Here is a 22,317-nt window from a genome sequence, read left to right as displayed (position 1 = left end):
GTTTGACAGACATCGACAGACATGTCCAAAGTGAGAAAGAGAATATTTACAATGCAATCACTTCTGTAACTGCAGTTAAAAAGTGATATCAAATAGCTGTATATTAGCTTTACAGTAACTCATTTGCGAAGTGGCAGCAATACAGCCAGGGCGGGAGACACATCTATGCTGCCTAGACACCAAGCATTCAACTTTTGGGCAGATTTTATGGTACTTATGGCGTGCATTTGTGGCTTATTTCAAGATAGTTCAGCAAGTCCACAGTTACAGCTCTGCTGCAGATGCATTGAAGATTTCTTTCTCTCTGAAGGAAACGCCCTGCTACTGAAATTCTACCACTATGGTGTTCAGCATAAGAGATCTCATTTCCTGTGCTAACTACCAGCTTAGTCAAAGATTAAACTCATCACATGGGACTGAATAAAAAAACCCAGCCAACCAAAAAAATATTGGGCAAGGGCTGGACTCCTTAAAAGACAAGTCTGTGGTGTACAGAAAGTTTTAGGTGATCCTAGATGGCCTTGTGAGTGAGAGGCATTAGCAATACCAACATATATCTACAAGTCTTTTTTGGTTTGCTCACTACAGACTGTGCAAATCATACAGGGATGCTGCAGGTGAAAGTTCCTGCCTTCAGCACAAAGGTAAGAGGCACATCCAGGCTCACCATCTGTACTGGTTTTCTCTCCTTTCTCCCTCCCTCCCTCTGAGAGAGCAGCAGGCACCATGCTGTTTTCTCCTGCCCCTGCAAGTGAGCTAGGATCCCCCATGCCATTACCTCATCCTGCCGGAGCGGTTTGATCTGATCCCCTATTCAGGAACACCTGGCTCTGTGCCTGCTGTCACCCATCTCCCGTGACCCTCCAGGGGTCTGATTCAAAACACATTCATTGCAGCAATAATCTTCTGACTGACTGCAGCAGGCCTTATAGAGCTTAGAGTCTGTCTTGTCAGTCCAGTGAAGGTTTTACTTTACTTTACTTTACTTTACTTTTATTTTATTTTATTTTATTTGTTACTAGCCTTTTTTTATCCTTTTGGGTTTTTTGTTTTTTGTTTTTTTGGTCAAGCACTGGAATGTTTAAGTGCAACAAGAAAGTCATAACATTATATAAATATATGTGTCTCATCCAGCCAGGGTGACCGCTGCAAGCCAAACATAACAAACAGGACAGATTTATTTAGATTTAAACTTATTTAAACCAGAACAGTGAAGATTTAATTAGAGAAGCAATGTCTTTTTGTTCCTTATTCTCTATAGAGTATATGCATATCTCCAGAACCTGAAAATAAAATACTCAGATGAAGAGATTAATGTATTTGAAAAGAGAAAGGTTAAAAATGTTTGTGTCTGATCACTCTTCTAAATAATTTCAGCTAGATAAATTTCCCCTGTATCGAGCTCTTAGAAATGTGTTGGGAGAGGCTAACAACCCTGGTTTGATGTGGGTTTCACTTCTAGTCTTGCAGATGCTTGGTGTTATAAACGAAAATCATAGCCATACTGGCATGGCCCAGCAGGCTTCCCAGAAATGCCACATCTGTGGCTGACAGCTACCTTTACTGAGCATCACTTCAGCAGAAACCAAGTCTGATAAATTCCCTGCTGAGACATTACATCTAGTACAGAACAGTTTTGATAAGCTGCAAAAGGTTTTCAGTTTTATTAGTAGCCTACTGGGCCAATGGTCATGGAAACAATAATTTATGCTAGACATTCTCAGTGAATTTTTTTTTTTTCAATTCAACGATTGCATTACATGCCTCACATTCTTTCCTAGCCACAGTGATTTCTGACCCAGAACATGAGCTTCCCTTTTAGACAGCTGAGATATCTGAATACTCTTCCTGATCCTCACTTAGGTGTTTAGTAGGTTATACTGGACAGTCAGACACAAGAACCATTATTCATCCATCATCCAAAGTTACATTTGCCTCAATGGAAGTTTTGGCTGATCACTGTGAATGCACTTTTAACATCTGGTGTGTATCTCCATTTTTTGAATACAGAGCAAATGCTCACAAACACTTCACAACTACAGGTCTGCTAGCTGCGATTACCTACCCTCTTATGTTGAGGGGTTACATTCAAAGGAAACTTCAAGCAATTGGTACTGCTGCACTATTGTGGCATCAATAAAACACCGTGACATGCACTGCAGTCTGGCAACTTCCTGATTACAGTTCGGGGCAGGCAGGGGCCATCCTGGCCATGTTAGTCTCTGCTCTGCTGCAGATGGGAGAGCAGGGAGAGGAGTTACATGTAATGGCAGAAGGCTTGAGATGCCTATAAAATGTTTTGTGCATGTTTGTTGTATGCATTTGTTGCTGGTGTGAATTACTGAAATACCACAGTGAAAATATTTTCTTCTCACTTCAAGGACAAGAGTATATGGTCCAGTCACAGTCTGTAATTTTATCTTTCAGTTGCCAAGTACAATGCAGAATCTTAAGGCAATGTTTTTTTGCATGTTTCTGAGATTTTTTTGGCAGCATTTATGACTGCAACATTTTTAACACTCCTGAAGCATTTTAAGAAGAGAAAATACTGCAGTGGTTTTGTTTGAGTGTTCCTCTTACCACATGTAGCTGTTTCACTGGCTGTGTTTATTAGTTACCAGGGCAACAGTTTCAGATCTAGCATGATTACCTGTATCATACCCCTCATCAGAGATGTGGGCAAAGTTTGGAAACTTCTACAGTGAGGAAATGCTGCTAGTTGCTAGGAGGCAGGAGTTTTCAACATGCTGATATCACATGCTTTAAAAATGTCAAATAATCAGTTTGCTTAAAATATCTTTTACTATAAATATATTGCAGTCAAGAAAATAGCTGCTTCATCAATGCATTATTACAGTTCTATAGATATGCTCATTCACAGTAAAATAAGATCTTTTTAGTAAAGCCTATCAATAGTTATTTAAAGCCAGCTATACTGTTGAGCCATAACTCAGATATGAAACAGCGGATACCTGTGTTCTAAAAAATGTAAGAGTTCTGAGATGGGCATTCAACTCTGTTATTCTCCTCTGTTATTCAAATGAAACATTCATTGAGATTTACAAGAAACCTATTAATCCTATATGCACAGAGCGGAGAAAGAAGCAGCTGTCACAATATCCAAATTTCATTAAGTCAAGCCTGGAGAAGAGAAGGCTGCGTGGAGACCTCATAGCAGCCTTCCAGTATCTGAAGGGGGCCTATAGGGATGCTGGGGATGGACTCTTCATTAGGGACTGTAGTGATAGGTCAAGGGGTAATGGGTTAAAACTTAAACAGGGGAAGTTTAGATTGGATATAAGGAGGAAATTCTTTCCTGTTAGGGTGGTGAGGCACTGGAATGAGGCCCAGGGAGGCTGTGAATGCTCCATCCCTGGCAGTGTCCAAGGCCAGGTTGGACGAGGCCTTGGGTGATACGGTTTAGAGCGAGGTGTCCCTGCCCATGGCAGGGGGGTTGGAACTTGATGATCTTAAGGTCCTTTCCAACCCTAACTGTTCTATGATTCTATGAAGATCCAGTTGGGAAATATTGCAGACGTGACTGCTTTGGGGTCACAAGACAAAGAGTGAGCAACAATTTAGGCTGTGCTGTGTCAGTGACAGCAAGTGTTAGCAAGATTTTCTGAGTGAAGTATGAACAATCATTTTCACAGAGCTCATCCTCTGTAAGAAGAAAGATACAAATTGCCATTGGCTATGGATCTCAGCACTTATCAGCCATTGTCCCATCTCTGAAACAAGCAGCATAGCTTTAATACTATTATATAAGGTGTGATCCAAAAAGTATGATTGTTAATATTATGCTGTCTTTACATTTAGAAAGGGAAGAGCACTAAAAGTAACTGTAAAGTTTTCATTTTGGTCCTTTTTGCAGCAATTAATAATGAGAACCAGGTTAGGGCAGGCACAGTTATACAGAATTACAGAACTGAATACTGGCAGCTGTTTAAAAATGAGCACTAGGGAAATTTTGGTTTTCCCCATTCTTTTCAAAAAGCAGCCAATAAAATCCCAACCTAGGTTATGAATTTTTATTGTGGCCAGTGTGGAGGCATGCTGATCAGCTTCTCCAGTTTACTGGTTGAGGAGGTAGGTGGAGGATTTCCCCTGAGCAGGAAATGTTCTACTGCTACCAGTATAGTACAGACATCTCTGCTACTTTCTCCACAGACTCCATCTTTCCCAAGTGTAAACCTTGGAAGCAGGGAAACAAGAAGGAAAAACAGAGCTCAGCTATGTCTTCCTGTCCCACACAGGGAAGTATTGCTCCTCTGTAGCTTTAACTGTGCCAGGTACTGAGCAGCTCCCAGAAAATGAACTACTCCCTGCTGCCTACAGCTCCCACTCATCCCAGTATCTAGCATTTCTGTGCTGTATAGGAGCTCAAATGCATTCATCACTTTACTAATCTAAGTAGTCAAAAAGTTGCCCTTTCCCTTCACTTTGCATCTATATTTTGAAGGGGTCCTACCGAAGTGTATCTTCGTTGCTGATAAATTTGATCTTTGTAGCCACCTTTATCATCTTGAACCCTCTTCTTCAAGAGCCAGCACTGTCTTTGTCCATGTCTGTTTCCTCCACTTGGCACATTCCTGGTTTCGTTACACCATTAATTCACCCACCTTTTCTCAGTTCTCCATCAGCCATTTGTGCAGGCAACCTGCCCCACCACGGTTTGCAATGCATGCTGCTCTCCTCTGGTACCTTGGCTGCTGCACTTCCTTTCAGAAATTCTAGCAGTAGACCTTGGACCTCTTGTTTTAAGTCACCTGCTTACTTCCATCACTGACAAATAAAGCAGCAGCTCCAGACTGATGATGATCCACTGGTGAATGACAGAACTGTTTTGAACAAGCTGGCAAGGACTAATATTCTTACTTTTCAATTTTATTTTTCTAATTCCACTTTTTTTTGCAGTTGATGCATCCCATATTCTGGAGAAGCATGTTGAAAGGCAGCAGATTTCTCCTTTTGCCCTTCAATTTCACCTAAATATCCCCCTCCCCCCCCCGAAAGGTAAGAGGTAGGAGCTACTATGACAGCCTGTATAGGGCAGCTTCTGAGAAAAAACAAACATTTCTCAAATTCACCTTATTTCTGACAGGTTTCTAAGTGGCTCCACAGAAATATGATTAACTCCAGAAACAATCACAGAAACATGTTCAGGGTTTCTTTTTTTTTTCTCCCCCCCCTTTTTTTTTTTAATGTTTCATCTTCAGAATCTAAATCTGCAAACTGAGGCATAGGTGAGCATCTACTTGCATGTGGTGGGCAACCCTCATAATAGTGTGCCAGATACTCTGGTTACTGTATATATATATATATATGCAAATGCACCTATCTAACATTTGTTTCAAAAACAAACTACTTTCCATGGGCAACAATGTCTTTGAGTCGTCTCTTCCTTTTCAATGTAGCAACAGCAATTTCGTTGTGTTGGGGCAAATGAGAACCATTTCATCAGTTATTTCCTTCCTTCCTGTTCCACCAGTGGTGCAGGCTTTGAAATGACTTCTCAAAAACATCACTGCACATTGAAATTACGAAATGATTAAACACATAAAACTGCTGAAGGCCATTTGCACTAGCTGGACAACATACACAGCCCCACAAAGGGATAAGCCCCTTTTGCTGCCCTGTGTCCCCTCTTCTCGCATGTGTCCAGGCCAGGTGGAAGCCACACCGATCTATTTCAGGCTGCAGCCTGCCCTTGGATGCTGCCCTGACCCCCGGGCTTGACCTCCACTGGTAATGCAGGGCCTGAGGAAGGGCAATGGGGCTGGGAATTTCATTGCTATCTGAAAGGAGCCCTTGACCCGAAAGGATTCATGGCAGGGAGCACGTCCTTCTCCTCAGCTCCCACTCCCAGGATGTTAGAGCTGCTGACCAGCATCAACCCCACAAACACCTCAGCAGGCATCAAAGCCATCTATACTAGGGGGTGGCTCCAATCTCCGGGCCTAAACACACTTTGGGATTTAAAGAGCAACTAGCAAAGCCGCATTAAGCCTCTGCCCCGGGGCCACACACCGGGTAAGTGCTGCCGGCCCTGAGGAAGACGGGCAGAGAGGTGGGAACGAAAAAGCAGCGGAATTGGCGGGCGGCGCTTCGGGAAGCCGCGGGGAGGCCCACGCCGGGCGCCGGCTGCCGGGGAATGGCGCCGCTGCGGGTGCTGGAGCTTTACAGTGGCATCGGGGGGATGCATCAGGCCTTGAAAGGTACCGGCGAGCGCCCGCCGTCAGCGCATCCCTTGGTGCTCGCTGCCGCCGCAGCCCTGCCGTGCGCCCCCGCCTCCTCGGCGCCATCTTTTCGGTGGGATCCCACCCCCCGAGGCGAGGCTTTGGAGGGCGCCGTCTGCTTGATGGGGGGGTTTAAGAAGGCCCCTCTCGGCCGGGAGCCTCTTCCCCTGCCCAGCGTGTCGCTTATCCCCCGCTGTCTTGCACAAGCACCCTGTGGAAGCTGTAGGGCTGGAAACTGGCCTAGGGCCCGGAGGCACAACCTCCCATTGCTGGGGCAGGGAAGTAACCTGATGGCAGCGGGGTTGGTGCTGCCTCACAGGCCTGCTGCCGGGGGCTCTGTGGAGGCCAGGTGTAAGGGAGATGTGTAACTGGGTTTTGGCTAGTTTGTGCTAGGGGGGCTGTGGCTGTAAACTGAGCAGTGCCCAAAAGCATTCGTAGCCTGCTGGGTGACCTTAGGTACTCAGGTGCCTACTGGGATGGAAATCAGGGATCCAGCTGCCCCTGGGAAAGGGTGTGGTTTTGTGTTCATTAGTAGATGCTCTGTCTCAACACTGGCATATTCCTCCTGCAAATAGGGTTAGCGTTGTGAAGATGTACAGGATGGTAATCAAGTTAGCCAGGGTATCCTGTAGACATGCACATGGACCTGTTTTTCATGATATTTAGTTAAGTAAACAGCTGATATGTGATCCAGTGTGAGCTTGACCGTATGAGGTTGGTATAACATTCTGTAAATTGGGAAACTGAATATGGAGTTGGAACTGGTACAGAGAGTTCATGCTAGACTGTGTGGCCAGGTGAGTGTTTGATCTGGTACAAGGAACCCTGGAGCTCAGTTTTCTGAGCTGTTAAAAGCATGGCTTGGGTAACCTTCAGCAAGTCCTGTAGCCTCTCTGTGACCTGGCTTCTTCATATAGAAAATTGAGTCAGGGCTATTGATCTCCTTTGTAAAGTAACTTGGGCCTTGATACTTTGAAGTCCAGGTTTCAACACACATTTGTATAATTTACGAGAATCACTGCAATAATTTTAACTTAAGTACAGTCCTTCAAATACTTCAGCCTTCATAAGCATTAGCAGCCCTTCTATTAGACTCTAAAAAAGAGAGCATTGGCATAAAAACATCAGGTGAGAGCTCACCTTGTTTTGTTATTTTTTCCCAGGGAACTGTGTAATATTAAAAGGTTATGCTTACAGAGTAGAATCTGTTTAGCATTGTTTATTTACTTAAAACATACAATTGGCAGGGACCCATTTTTTCTACTATCAATTTTTTGCTTGAGTGTGTGTATATGTTTTATACATTTATAGTATATAAACATACGCAACATACCAAAATAGGTACCAGCATTGTTATTGTAAATAATCCTAATCACCTGGTGTAAGGATGCATTTTCCTTATTTGCAGAGACAGAATATTGAGAGCAGACTTCACCTTTGTCTGGAGCTACAGATTTTGGAGTTTTTGTGGAATGAGAAGAGGGTGTTATATGTACTATATATGGCTGTAATGGTAGTACTCTGCTTTTCTAGCAGTCTTGTTTCTGAAGTGATGGGGAACTATCCGTGTTTTATTGGCAATTTCCATATTTTCATAGAAAGTAGACTGGTTCCAGAACCTAAGCCTACACATTGGTCCTTCACTCATCTGCTTGTCCTGGCCAAAACAGGACATGTGTGGGGATGTATGTAGCAGCTCTTCACTGAGTATTATCTAGCTATGTTCCTGACGTTGTAATAGGTGTTTGATAATGTGCTGCAATAGTTAGCAAATTGTAATGTCGGATGTGATACCGTGTGTATGGCCATTTAAGAGGATGTCATTTGCAACGCAACAAATACTTGTAAGGATAGGAATATTGAGAATGCGGCCGTAGAAGATTATTAGATGCTGTAAACTTGTATATAAAAGATACATTGATTGAGTGATGTTCCAGTGTATAGTTAACTGTGCACATGAGGGCTTGAGATCATGTATCACCTTTTGTGCAGTTTGTAGGGTGAGGGAATTAACCAGAACCCTTGTATTATTTCCTGAAACGGTAAATTTATTTCCAAGATTACTGTTTCTGAACTTGCTGAACACAACTGCATCAGTGTTAGTGCATGTTGTAATTTCTGTTCTTCAGGGCTTACTTTTGACTGAAGAAATTGCAATAGATATGAATAGTGAGACTAAGATTCTTTTGTAGTAGCACCAGCCAAAGCAGATGAAGGGACAGTGTATAAGAAGAGACAAGTTGTTATTTGTGTAAATGACCCTAGATAGTACTAAATGGTTAAATACCAATTAAAATTTGCAAAGTGGATAGGTACAATGCTATTTACATTACAGTTAGTGTAACTTCTTTTCAAATCTGGGTGCTTATTTTTCTGGGAAGCATATGAGAACTCAGCCCATAGGCATTGTCTTGTCTTGGAAAAAATTCCAAACCATACACTTATAGATAAAAATCTTGTTTTGGGTGTTGTTGAAACTAATAACCAGGCCATTTGAATAAAAAGGATTCCATGCAGTTTGCACCAAGTTAAGCATTTAATTACAAATCTTCATATGAAACTGGTTTTGGTAAATTGTATTGCATTCAGTAATGCTGATCTAGTCAGGCATTTTGATCCTTTCTGCTGTTTTCACTTTTTAAGTCTCATAGACATCCAGATTCAGTTTTCTTACACAGTTTCTAAAGGGACAAAGTGAAGTCATGGGGATTTAAGTGTTTGCTTTTATGTGGAAATGGGACAGAAAAAAGTCAATGTTCCTCTGTAACTAGCTTAATAATAGGGTTTCTTACATGTTTTTTGGCCTGTATGTGGATGTGAAACCGTGCTGTTTGGAAATGTCTAAAAAAAAATATGGGTTTTTTTATATCATTTAGCAAATGGCAGATTGTTTGGCATCTTCCATTTAAATCAAGTATGGAAATATTAGAAGGGTTTTTTTTTGTTTGTTTTCCCCATATAAGTAGGAAGCTTGAAAGAAAACCTTCTATTTTGCCAGTGCTTTCATAAAGCAGGTACACGAGAGATGAAGATTACGTATAATACTTTGTTTTCCTGGTATGGTTTCTAATGAATCTTTATAGCCAAGAAAAATAGGAACATGTAGAAAAGAGAGAGCATGGAATACTTAAGTGGAAGCATCCCAGGAAAGCTATTTGTTCTACAAAAGGCATTCTGCAGCTTTGGCAAGTTCTGGCTCAGTTTTGGTTCCTGGCTGTGTCATATAGCCAGTTTTTGTGGCCAGTTCTATTTAACAGAGCTAGTCCAACCTTCTATTTTTCTGTGAAATTGGCGGTGTTTTCTATTGGCAAATATGTGTTTTTGAGGAAATCTGACACTGTATTTTCTACCTGGAAGCCCTTTTTGCTGTGATCTTTCCTAAACTTAATTTAGGATAGCATATGTGCTTACACTTGCAGAATGGGGATGTTCATTGTTTTGGCAGCTGTCATTACAGTAGAATGCATTTGGCACCAAGTAGTATGCAATTGGTTTTAGAGATTGACCTTGCCTGCAGTAGGAAATAATTAAATTTTAATAAACTTATGGAAGCTTTTACTCTAAGTACTTCTTTAGTAATAGTACATAGCAGTTACTAGTACATAGTTGAATCAGGCCCTGTTTGACAGGAAAAAGAAAGCTGTTCTTGAATTAGGTTTCAGTTCAGAAGTGAAGAAGACAAATCTTGGGCATTATCTAGCTCTGTGTTGGTATTTGAGTTGTAGATAATTCAAGATATGCAGAATTTTAAATTTTAGATATGTAAAAAGATATAATTTAGAAAGTTGAGCTTGATTAAATCAGAAGTCAGCTGGTCTGTTCATATTCACACTCTTGAAAGATTGAAGCAGATGGGAGTGCATTTTTTCCTTCTTTCCACCCTGTGCCCTGTAGGTTTGTGAGAATATAAAGGTTAAAGTTTAGATCATATATGTCTAGACATACAATACTTTATATGTATATATGTGTGAATGTATTCTTTATATATCAAGTGCAGAGTTTCTGCAATGAAATATAGTGGTTTAGTTTTAGAAAGCCTATGGCTACAAATTAATTTCCTTAGCAACTTTCCGTGAAACAAACAGCCTGCTCTACCTCATTCCCAACCAAAACAAACTTAAACTGGCTTATTAATTTAGGCAGTATTCCCATGAAAAATGGGTTCCAGGTCTTTGCCGCAAGCATTTGTAATCTGCCAGGTCACTGAAAAATGTCTCTGTGCATAAAACATGAAAGGACATCTTTTAAAAAATACTGTAATTTTGCAGCAATGAATTTGGTGGCATTTTTCCTCTGCAATTGTTCTGATTCGATTTTACAGAGTAAGAATTTGAGTCTCTTGTACTCTGTCATCTGTTTACTGATTTTATTTCATTATCTCTGTGGATTGCACAGCATAATAAACTGGTGTTTGAAATTACACAGAGCATAGCTATCTTGGGAAGAGAAACAAAGGAGACAAAACTGTCAAGCAGCTTTGGGATTCAGCACAATGCAAAACAAAGATGGTTGTTTTGAGCAGGTTTTTACACCTAAACTCATTTTGCTGTGATTGTTCTCTAAAATACAGATACCTTTAATACAGGATGGTGCCAGTTATGCTGACATGTAAGTTTATGTCATTTATGTAGCTGACCATGAACAAATCCTGCACAAATAGAGCAGTGAAAAAAGTCGCTAAGTATCCTGCAGGAAGCAACTACCAGTGATAGTTGTGTTTGCTGTAGCCATGGGCAGTTCAGCCTAATCATTTCACCTTAGAGCTGACAACTCAGAAATAAAATCTTTGTTCTGTTTGAAAAGGAAATAGGACTAACAAATCATGTGACTAATTTCCCTTTTCCATCTGTTTCCATATACCTGGTAGAAAAGATTCTGGCTCTGATTTTCCAATATGCTGAGATCTGCCAGGCTGCGCCCTTGGTGTAACACTGTGTTTCATGTGCTCAGTTGACATTGATGATTCTATTATAAAAGTACAATGGTGAATATAAACAGATCTATGTTAATTTTAAGGTCTGCCAGAAACACATAGTAAAGAAATTGATTCTGAAGTGGAAAAAGATAGGTACTGTAATGTGAGAAATTTTATTTTTGGCATTTAAAGATGAGACCCGTGGGGTTTGTTGTTTTTTTTTTTTTCCAAATCAGAAAGCTAATGGATGTATCCTGTTTTCCTTTGTTTCAAATGCCACACCTTACAGTCACTACAGCAGCATCCCTCTCACTTGAGTGACTCCTACATAGCTAAAATGGCTCAGAAGCATTGTGTGTGCAATGAAATAGAGAATTGGGACCCAAAGTTTGTTACCTTTTGAGGCAATTTAAATAACAGTAAAAGAGTTTCTTCTGTGTGGATCCTAGTGGTTTTAAGCCTCGAGTGGAGAATCATACTTTGTTAATAGGAGGTACAAATTTGAGTTCACCTGCTTTCAGCCAAGAGAGATTACTACAATTTAGTCTGCCTAAAAATAAGTCCTAACACCTCCCTCAGTAACTTCCCCATCATGTCTGTAGCTTCCGTTTGAGCTACAACATCTCATTCGGAAATGTGAAGCCTTGAGGAATATTGTAAAGCAAGTATCCCAGCAGCTACTTAGTTTCACTTAGAAAAATGTGTGTTAGTTTTTCCTTAGTCTGCGTAGTATTAAATTGTTTAATTAAACACAGTTAACGTAGTGCAGAGTTTTAATTCTCTTAAGAGGCTTTGTTTTGAAAAACTGACATAGTTTTTCTGAGGGAAAAAAAAAAAAGTCTCCAGAGCTGTGTCTGTTTGTTCTGCTGTGTATTTTTGGGAATTGGTTTAACCTCACTAAGTCAGCAATTCAGGGGCATTTTCATATTTGTTAGCTGCTCTTGTGCCTTTTGTCAGTGGAGATAGTTAAATATAGTCTTGATTCTGTTGCTTTTTAGTCTTTTTTAATGATACATTCCTACAGTCATTTTGAAGTGATAGGGATAATTGCTTTAGCAAAATCAAATATCACAGTTTGACATCAAAGTTATGTAAATTTCAGGAGGAGGAGTTCTTTTAAAATGTTTCATTTTAACATTGTTTGAAATTTACTCAAGCTTTTCTTTGTTAGGTTGGATGTGTGAGATCTGCTTGTCTGCTCGAGCTCCTTCATGCGTTTCTAGAGTATTTCCGCACAAATAAACTTAATCAGCTGTTAGAGGGAGTCTGTTCTGTAACAGGAACTCCCAAGTGAGCCACAGTTTTTGAGTGAAAAACTTTGGAAAAGTTATCAGATTTTTGAATTGGGAAGAGAGGATGTTGGATGGAATAGTTCAGGAAAAGTTCTTGTGACTTTTACATGCTGGTTAACATCTGTGGTTTAGACTGAGCATTGTATTACGAGGGATTCAATAAATGGCTGTTAGCTACATGCTTGCTTTCAGTACTTCCAGGCATTGAGGCCTGTGAAATCCCTTGATGCAAATCCCCAGTACTTCTTTCTTTTGTTGTTTGTATGCAGGGAGAGATTGAATTGATGTTAGTAAAAAGGATGAGCATCAGAATCTTGAATTGCAAGAAAAAGTACGCTGCCTGCCTTTCCAATTGTAATTTTTAAACTATGTGTTATTTTACATAATAATTTGAGGTTGTTTTTGTTTTTATTTTTTGAATGCCTGGAACATGTAGTAAGGATCAGCTTGTCAGGACTACATGTTTTAGGAACTGAAAGAATAAATGAGAAAAGCAGTCTCTTAAACAGTACTTGAAGTTTGTTCCTATTAGGTGCTAGGTGCTACAGCTTTGTTTTAGGAAGATAAAGATGTTGGTTCTTGAATATGCTTGTAAATTGAAACAGTCAACCTGCTAAGGGACATTCACGCTAGGTGTCAGTGTTAATATACCTGTTCTGTAATCTCAGGTGTCATTCTTGTCCTCATGGATACACCTGTGTTTAATACTTCAGTTACACTTTATGGTCAAAAAGTCAAGACAGTAACTGCAAATAATGATTTGTATGTTGACCTTATTGAGTAGCCGGTCATCTATAGGTCTTTTTCTTGTGAAATTCCTATTCTTTTTGTCTTCTATTACATCAAGTAAGCTCAGGAGAACCAGGCTGGTCTTTGTTAAAATGTGTGCTACAATCTTACCAATAACCAGATTTCTTTCATCTTGGTTTGAATAAGATGGCCTTGAAAACCTGAAAGATAGTAGATGGGTGATAACCGCATCACTCAAAATTAAATCCACTAGTGACATCACAGTTGTTTTTTCATCCTTTCAAGCTGTAAATAATTAGCTGAATAGCAGCAATTCATAAGATGTCTCATGAGTTCATTTGTTAATGTGTTACTTGAGCATGTTGTGAGACTTCTCAAAGGCATATGGCTATTTGCCTTGTTTCTTTTAGTTTTCAAATGTAATTTATAAATCGCCTGAATTTCATCTGTGGCTTTGTAATGTGACCATAATCTAAATTTCCTGGTGGTTGAAACTGGTCTTGTATATCAGGAAGTACAGTCACTATTTTCTGCCTGTGGCTATAACAGTGAACACAGCCGATCTTCCAGGATAAAAAGCCTCAGTGAAGGTATTGTCACACTATTTATTACTGCTAACCACATGATAAGCAGTGGCTTAAACACTGTTCTTTTTATGTCTTTAGTTTCTGCAGAAACTATTGTTCTGTTACTCTATAAATGAACCATTACTTGTTTACATTCTTTTTAGTGTATTTTTCTGTCAGGATTTTATCTGTCAGTAGATTTGTTGCACTGTGTTCTCTGCTTTTCAGTTATGCCTCTAAGTGTCCAGATGCACTTCCTTTGATACCTAGAGAAAAGGAGCTGCCAAATGCCCTTCAAGGCGTTTGGTGTTTTGACTACCTTGAACTCAAAGGAGGCAGCAGTTATATTCAAGGCCTGAGATTTTACTTGAACATAAGCACAGTTGATTTCAGGCAACTTCTTAAAGTTGTATTGCAAGAGTAGATGTATTTCAGGCATATTTATTGATGCCATTTTTTCACAGTGAGAAGTAGAATACTGCTGAAATAACACATTTAGTTTCTATAAGTTGTCAGTGGCTGGAGAGCTTCAGGCTGTGGCAGGGAGGCTCAGCAGGTTGACTGTGTTCCTATAGCTGAGGATCTTGATGGCCACAGAGACCAACTGGGTGGAGGAAGGAAAGTTGTAAAGATGCACTCTGTTTGAGGTTTATATATGGCTGTATCTAGAAATTATAAAGGGCGCAGTTAGCTCCCCTTTTTGGATATATAAGGAAATATTTGACATATGATTAGAAACAGTATATTTTTCATATAATTAAAGGCAGCACAGCAGAGTTTGGCTGTGTAACGTCCCTTTTATTTTTGAGCATAGCTGCAATGCCGCTGAACAAATGCATTTTTCCAAGAATCGCAAAAAGGGGCTGCAGTTTTCAAGTTCTTTTTTTAATTTTAGAAAGTTGTGCATCTGCAGAAATTGTTGCTGCTGTTGACGTGAACACTCTTGCCAATGAAGTTTACAAGTACAACTTTCCCAGCACACCATTATGGGCAAAGACAATTGAGGTGAGTGGTGAATGTACTTTTTACTCTAGTCTGGCATTTGTAGTAGTAAGTTCTCATCATTGTTCTTATCAGTCATAAGAGAAACATAAGTATTTAGTTTATATTGTTATGAATATATCAGTTTTACAATAATTTTGATTTTGCCAGGTTCTTTGTCAGAGTTAGAGAGATACTCACACTGTAGTCTTTTCCTGAAAGTCTTCACTGCTGTATTAAGGAAGTGTATGTGAATATCAAGAGGAATGTCTGTCACCAATACAGGAATGACAAAAATCATACTTTTAGATTAAAAGAAAATATTTTCATGTATTTTGAAAGAATTTAATAAAATTACTTGGAGGCATGGCTTTGTTTTGTAGTTATAGTTGAGCTCAGTAAAACACAAGAAAATATACTGGATGGGAAAGTCTTGCAATTTTTTGTAGGCTTAATAGATCAAATGTTTTAGGAGTTCTGTCCCTTGTCCAAATTATTTAAGAAGACTGTAGGTGAAATTGGACTGTGTTTTAACAGTTGAGGAGTGAGTTAGGCAGGGTGTTTTTCCCTAGGTTTAGTTAGAAATTATTTTATGCTTCTTGATCTTCTTTGAGTTTTACAACATGGCAAAGATATTTAAGAGAACAGCTTATGTAATGCTTAAATAGGTGGCTAAAGGTTAAATGCTTATTCAGCACTCAGGAATAACACTCTAAATGACAGTTTAGTTTTATATGGGGAAAGAATGCTTGACCATGTCTTCTTACAGTAGATGAGCACAAATTACAGGTCAGTAAGATCTTTAGATTTATTTGAAAAAAAACCAACAAACAAACAAAAAAAGGCAGCTTTTTTTCTCTACTTTGTGGGCAGTTATGTTACATTTGCTATATAGGTACACCTCAAAAATACATAAGGCAGTGATTTCTCTGTCCAGCTCATAGTTATTTGGTCATTATCCTTCTGTCCTTGGCCCTTAATATGTTGTCCTAGTGCTGGTTAAAATTTAGTCGAGAGAAACTTCTAACTGTGTAGTTAATTCATGCCTCGGGCCTTTCTTCTCTGAACAGATATACTTTTTAAGAGTAGAGCTTTCAGCCATGTAGTATCTTTGAGGGGCTTTTACTGGATAAAAACCAGATAAAAACTAGAATGGTTTTCACTACTCATGGGTAGTGAGCTCCTAAGAGTTAGAACCCCACAGTTTGGACCTGTAAAAATGATATTTAACACTTGAGATTCTTTCCTGTTCAGATATTTTGTCTTTTGAGAAGATGCAACTTTTTTTTTTTAACCTGTTTTGAATATATTAATACTGGTTTTGATGTACAAAGGCTTCATATCTGAAGAATGATACCTTATTTGAAGGAGGGATGGGAAGACATAACTAGTCAGTATTTCAGTGTGATCTACTGAAAGAGTCACTACACACCTCTTCTGAAAGAATGGGTATATAAAAACCTCAAGTTTACATATGGATACTAACACCCTTAGTGGTTTGGTTCATTTTAAAGCAATTAATGCATATTTGCATTGTATGATTTGCCAAGGTAGTAAAGATTTGTATTAGATCAAATGGGAGATGAGGTCGTTTTTTGCTGATGAAGCATATAATGGGAGTAAGAGGAATAGTTTCTTCTGAAAGATGACTTGAGAGTTTCATGTGGCTTACAGCATTCAACATTCTTCTTTTTTTTCCTTATTCAGGGCATAACACTGAAAGAATTTGACAGATTATGTTTTGATATGATTTTGATGAGTCCTCCCTGTCAGCCATTTACAAGGTACTTATAGCACACTAAAGTGCAGTTACTACAGTACGTACTGTTAAAGGACAAATATTTTCAAGAGTGACACTATTTGTGGTTCGTCTGGGTATCTTTCTCTTGCTAAGCAAAAATGTTGCACCTCTGTTCACTGGTATGTTTACTGAGGTGGGAGAAATGCAGAAATGTGAATCTTAATTATTGATCACATTTCTTGTAATCTGTTTTTATTTATATTTGAAAAGTGCACATGCACACAAATAGTTTATTCTGAGGAATATTCCTATTTTAGCCAAGACTAGGAGGGTAATAATGGCTTTAAAATTATTTTGTGGCTAATGTAGAGAAATATCTTCCTGATTAAGAACTGAACTTACTGAGAGGTTATTTGTCAGATTGGTTTAAAATTCATATCATTCAACAGCAGTGACCAGTGGAGGTAACATTCAAGCAACTGTGCCCATGAAAAGAAGTAGCTTTGTGAAAAAGTCTGTGTATGGTGATGAAACTGCTTGTGTAAGAAAGTGCATCTTACTGAGTGCTTTGGTATTGAAATCTCTCCAAAGTAGTGCTCATCTGTAAAATGTATTTTTGCAAACCTATGATGTATATAGGAATAATTTCCTTCTTTTAAAAAAACCCAGCAATACTGTGAAAAGAAAAATATATGTCTGTCTATTTAAAGACATGCTGAAGCTCTTATACCAAGGCTTTCTTTTTTCAAGAGCTAACACAAGTATAAGTTAGGGAACACAGTCCTGGAATCATTCTATTATGTCATCATAACCTACAGGAACTGTCCAGTTTGATGTTACAAAATGGTTACAAAGTTGCTCACAAGGGGTTCAGTCCTGCAAAATGGTGAGCACTGAGGCTTTAAGTCATAGAAGTCATTTAGTATATTCAATGTAAAATAGTGAGGTGTTCCCAGGAACCCAGTGGAGTTCTTTTGTTCTTTCAGAGCCAAGCGTGTTCAAAGGGTTTGCTGGACAAGACCAGAATGCTGAACATTTTGCAGATTGGGGAGTGGGTTTCCTTACTAAATACTTCAATTTTAACCTCCCTATGAGCTAATGAACTACAGGGACAGACTTTCCATTACTCAGAGCATTCCTTGGGACACTGCCTCTGCGAGCAGCTCCTCTATGTGTGTACATGATGCTTTTGCAGAGTCCCTTTTGGAAACTGAAAGCAAAATATATCAGCATTCTATAGAGAAAAGCAAGTCAAGTATCAGTCTGCTCTGAGTAATACACAGATGTTTCTTGATTCTTTCTTAGAATTGGCCTGCAAGGTGATATATCCGATCCACGAACAAAGAGCTTTCTCTATATCCTTGATATTCTCCCAAGGTATGAGTGAACTTCTGCCTCGGTTCTTAAGGCCTTTGTAGTAACTATGTCTTTCATATTTCAGTGAGATAAGTCATCTATAACATTTTACAAGGGTACAGCTAGTATTGTGTTTTATTACTTGTTTGTTTTCACATGAACTTATAAGACTTGTATTTTACTATTGCCATTATCATCACATAGTTACTGTATATGTTTTCATTTGTCTGGTTTGCTTTTTACTGTGTTTCTGTTTAAACTGTGGCTGTATCATAAATTAAGAAAGCGAGCTATTTTCCTTTCAACATCAAACTTGCACTGACTTTATGTAGAGGCAGGAGTAGGTAGTATAGTAGTTTGCTGATGGACATTGTGGAAACATGAAAATTATTTGAAATACCAAGTTAAAAAAAGACTTTAATTCAATATTTAGTCACCTATTCACTAGGTAGCATTTGAAAGTTTGTTTAAATATGTTATTGCTGGCACAATCTTCTGTCCCCTTGTTTTCTTTCTTCAATTGTATTCTGTCTTTTTGGTGCTACTTTTAGATATCTTGGGTCAGATTATGTATTTTTGGTTGTAGTACAATCCCTTGTTTTGACAGTAGTACTGAGGAATTCAAATTACCCTGCATTGCTTGAACAGTTCCCTTGTCTTTCTATTGATCTGTCATTTTTGCCCAGTTAAACCCCAGTTCCTAATAGCCATAATTATTTGTATTACTTATGCCTTGTAATGCTTGTAGTCCTTTTTGGGAAGAATTACAAAGCACTGTAAGAAGTTTTCCTGTGGAAGTGGAGTAAGCAGTTACTCAGGGAGATTTATCCAGCAGAAATCTCTGCCTCTGGATTGAGATGTTCATTGGGTACCAATTAGCATAACCCTGAGAATTTCTATCAGTTACAGTCCATCAGACACTTACCATTCCTGCAGTCCTGTGTCTGCTGGAGCCTGGGACAGCTGTTCTCTAGATAAACACTGGGGTCTCATCAGTTAATCTTGCTCTCAGAATTGGAGGAGGAGAAAAGGAGGTTTGGTTGCTTGTCTCTTTGTTTGTTCGGGGTTTCCTTGGTTGGGTATTTTTATTTTTATAATATTTTTTTTTTTGGTTGGTTGGTTTTGGGGTTTGGGTTGTTTTGTTTGTTTGTTTGTTTTTGAGAGCTTTCTGCACTGAAGGAAACCCTTACCAATAACATCCTTTCTTTCAAACTGCTCTTAACCCTGGGGGAAAACAGTCTTCATCCTTCTTCCCGAAGAAGCTTTTTTGCAGCCATCAGATGGGACTACCTTTTTGCCCTTGTCATCAGCAAATGTACAACACAGACACAGAGGGCCTGAGTGGCTTGGCTGGGATCACCTAAGAAATCTGTGTCAGAGAACACAAAACAGAACACAGTACAGATTCTGCAGCCTTGCAAGTTAGACAATAAATAGGTAAAAGGAAAGATTATTACTATTACTCCCCGGCCTCTGCAGAGGCACAAAAATTGGGAGGTAGTGTGGGCATCCAAAAGTTATGAAGGATGTCTTTTTTGGAACAGGGAATGTAAGTCATTCCTCCAGACTGACCTTTCAAAATGAAAAATTAAAACCAGCAGATAGTGTGTAAGTTAATAATTTATATCTTTCTCATAATAATATAATATATAATAGTATGGAATAATAGTACCTTCCTGACCCTTAAGGGGATCCTGACCTCAATATTCCTTTCTGCTGAACTGCGTCACAGTTAAGAGGCTGGGGACATTGCTGTTGTGCATGAATGTGGAAGTGTTACTTCCTGGTTGCTGTGGGCTTGGCTGGATAAAGGTCAGAAGCTTTTCTTTCTCAAAACCGAAGCTTTAGACACTGCAGGACATATGTTTTCCATCATGATGATGCAAAGGAGCTGGGCTTGGCTGTGGCACTTTATCTCAATGCCCCACGAGACCCTGTGATGTCCCTTATCTCCCTTGGGCAGGTTGCTTGAACGTCTGTAATACGTTCAAGATGGTGGCTTCTGCAGAGTTTCTCAGTTCCCATAGATTTATGTTTTAACAAGATAGTGTTTGTGTATTTTTTGGATATGACATGTTTGCCAGACATTGAGTATGTAGTATTTTAGTCCAAAAGGGGAATTTTTAATATAGGAATTATCACTTTGCAGTCTAAATTGGTACAACATGAGTTTTTAGTTTATGGAAGCTATACAATTTCTCATCCTTGGCTATTGCAGCCATTTCCAATGAAATGTCACAGAAATGAGGCTCAAAGATAGCCTGGGAAGACAAATATTAGAGATCTGGAAAGGACAGTTTCAAGATCTGGAGAAAGACCTGGGAAATCCTTGGAGCACCCAGTCAGCAAACAGTCTGACCCAGATGGTCCGGATACTGTCTGGTTTTTGTGTCCAAGCCATAACGCAGGAAATCTAACACTAAAAAGTTCTGCTTTTACAGGCACATTTATAGTGTTAGTACCTGCCAAGTACTTAACACACTCTTTGTATAGTGATTACTTGTCTTGTGACCTGCTGATCCTGCATGAGTTCTTGCATTTGAGGCTATGTTCTGGATTCATTGATTTAATAATAAGGTTTAAAGTAGGTGACAATAATGTGGGGGTAAGCATACCAGTGGATACGTTCTCCATTCCTCTGCAGGGAATTCGGCTGCTGCATTTTTTCAGTTTAGGGGTTTTGTTTTTTCTTTTTTTGTTTTCTTTCAGCATTGTTTTGAGTACTTTTAAATTTGATGTAGTATCTTGTATGTTTCCCAATTTCTTGTGAAACACTTTATGTCCTTAATTCATGTGAATGTCTGTGATTAGCGGCAGTTAAGAACACGCTAAAACAAATTCTGGTGTGATTTGTACCAGTGAAAGTCCAAAGTCACTTGCTGGTGGCATTTGTATTCTGTTTTTATGTGCTGTTTTCAGATCCCAGTGTGTGGCAGACATACCATGTCTACATTAGCTTTACTAGAGAATTAATCAGTGTCAAGGAATGTTCCCAGAGACTTATATCATCTCTGCTTCTAAACTGGTACAGTTTGGGCATGTTCCTTTCTCCAGATATTTAATACGCTGGTTTTGGAATGAGCCTATTTCCACTGCACTGATCTTGCTAAATCTCAGATGTCTTCTTTCCCTTCCCCCATCAAAATGAAAAAGTGTAGAAAACAGAATATCTGCAGTTTGAGCTCTAACCACGTTGTATTTTTTAAAGCAGTTAGATGAATACTGGTTGTGATGTGTTGTCACTAAAGCTGATGTGACATTTTGACATTGGTTTTGGGTTTAAGCACTTCAAAACAAAAGTTTTCTGTTCCGTGGCTAAAAACCCCAAACAGTTATCCTTCCTATTACAAGCTCAATCTGTTGAGTAAGAAGATTATACTTTACAAAATGAACAGCGGTAAGCATTTTCAGAAGTACGTGCATGGGGTACTGGAGTGTACAGCAGTCCACCTGAACATAAGTAGGTTTTGTTGGGTTTTATAATCACCAGCAGTCCACGTTTTTCGTTCAGTTGGGAATTATTTCAGCTAGGCAGCCTTGAAAGTTGAGATACTTTAAGGATGCTAAACTTTAACAGCTAGCATGATGTGGAAATACTTTGATCTTTCTTGTAGCTAAACAAATCAGTGAATGAATATAATGTAGTTTACATCTTGTTATTCCGATTTGTGATTTTTATTTATTTTTTTTTCCTTGTAGACTTCAGAAGCTTCCAAAATACATACTTTTAGAAAATGTTAAAGGATTTGAATCCTCTTCTGCAAGGTAAAGTCTAATTTATGCAGGTTTTAGTTTTTAATAAAGGACATTTTTCTTTAGAAGGGGAAGGTGTGATTTCTATATCCTAGAATTTATGTTAATAACATAAGGTGAGAAAGGACAGATAGCGGCTGTATCATTTTAGTTTAGGAAAGAAGATCTTAGGTTGTGAAAGGAATTTGATAAATAATTCTTTATTTCTCTAAGCAGATAAAATGTTGTGACAGTTTGACTCCATTGATTTTATTTGATGATCCTGTGTCCTTTAGGAAGGGTAAATATTAATTTTCAAAGAAAAATAACAATAAATATAGCATTCAGGTTTTGGGGTTTTATCCCTGACCGGGAGCTCATGGTGTCTTGTGTTACAATCACAGCACAGTATAGGGACTTTCTTCGGTACATTTCTTGATAGTAGATTACCACTGGTTCAGGGTTGCCATCCAACTGGCCAGATATATGGTATGAAGACTGTATATAACCTTTGTCTGAAATGTGGAAGAGGAAAGTTGTCAATAAGGTTGCCTAATTACAGCAGGAGCATTCTCCTTTTTTGTGGGCAAAGGAGGAGTCAGGATCGTGATCTTCCTTCTCATTTCTGACTGGAACAGAGTAGGATCTTTCTATAGCATTCCTTAAAGCGCCAAGACAGCAGCCACCATTCATCTTGTGCTCTTTAACGAATATGGCAGACAGCTGGGAGGCATATTCAGCTCTC

General features: G+C 39.0%; 1 protein-coding gene and 1 long non-coding RNA gene across 11 annotated transcripts in view; one reads left to right on the top strand and one right to left on the bottom strand.

Moving 5' to 3' along the window:
* The first annotated feature begins 6,100 nt into the window (after window positions 1-6,100).
* TRDMT1 (tRNA aspartic acid methyltransferase 1) overlaps window positions 6,101-22,317 on the top strand; it is a 30,099-nt gene continuing 13,882 nt past the window's right edge. For 3 of the 8 annotated variants that reach the window (XR_009724323.1, XM_061346124.1, XM_061346123.1), the window contains exons 1-5: window positions 6,101-6,218; window positions 14,658-14,767; window positions 16,451-16,527; window positions 17,790-17,861; window positions 21,540-21,605. Coding sequence is in view for 6 of the 8 variants with exons in the window: in XM_061346124.1 (XP_061202108.1) it covers window positions 6,155-6,218; window positions 14,658-14,767; window positions 16,451-16,527; window positions 17,790-17,861; window positions 21,540-21,605 (389 nt within the window). In the remaining 2 variants the exon portion in view is untranslated. Of the gene's footprint in view, window positions 6,219-13,597; window positions 13,787-14,657; window positions 14,768-16,450; window positions 16,528-17,789; window positions 17,862-21,539; window positions 21,606-22,317 lie in introns of those variants that run through there. The other 5 variants (XR_009724324.1, XM_061346122.1, XM_061346127.1 and 2 more) reach the window with 4 other exon arrangements.
* LOC133208323 (uncharacterized) lies at window positions 9,272-18,927 on the bottom strand. 3 transcript variants are annotated; one of them, XR_009724327.1, is made up of 3 exons: window positions 18,766-18,927; window positions 13,219-13,396; window positions 9,272-10,127 (listed from the first exon to the last, which is right to left on the bottom strand). It is a non-coding gene; the product is annotated as an uncharacterized LOC133208323 (long non-coding RNA). The 3 variants fall into 3 exon arrangements; XR_009724325.1 differs by lacking the exon at window positions 13,219-13,396; XR_009724326.1 differs by lacking the exon at window positions 18,766-18,927 and having other exon boundaries at window positions 13,219-13,518.

The sequence above is a fragment of the Neopsephotus bourkii genome, unplaced genomic scaffold (genome assembly GCF_033783945.1).
Source record: "Neopsephotus bourkii isolate Nb327-2 ecotype Australia unplaced genomic scaffold, CSIRO-AGI_Nbou_v1 NB_257, whole genome shotgun sequence".
NCBI lineage: Eukaryota > Metazoa > Chordata > Aves > Psittaciformes > Psittacidae > Neopsephotus > Neopsephotus bourkii.
The sequence above is the reverse complement of the archived record's forward strand: the minus strand, read 5'-3'. Positions and strand labels throughout refer to the sequence as shown.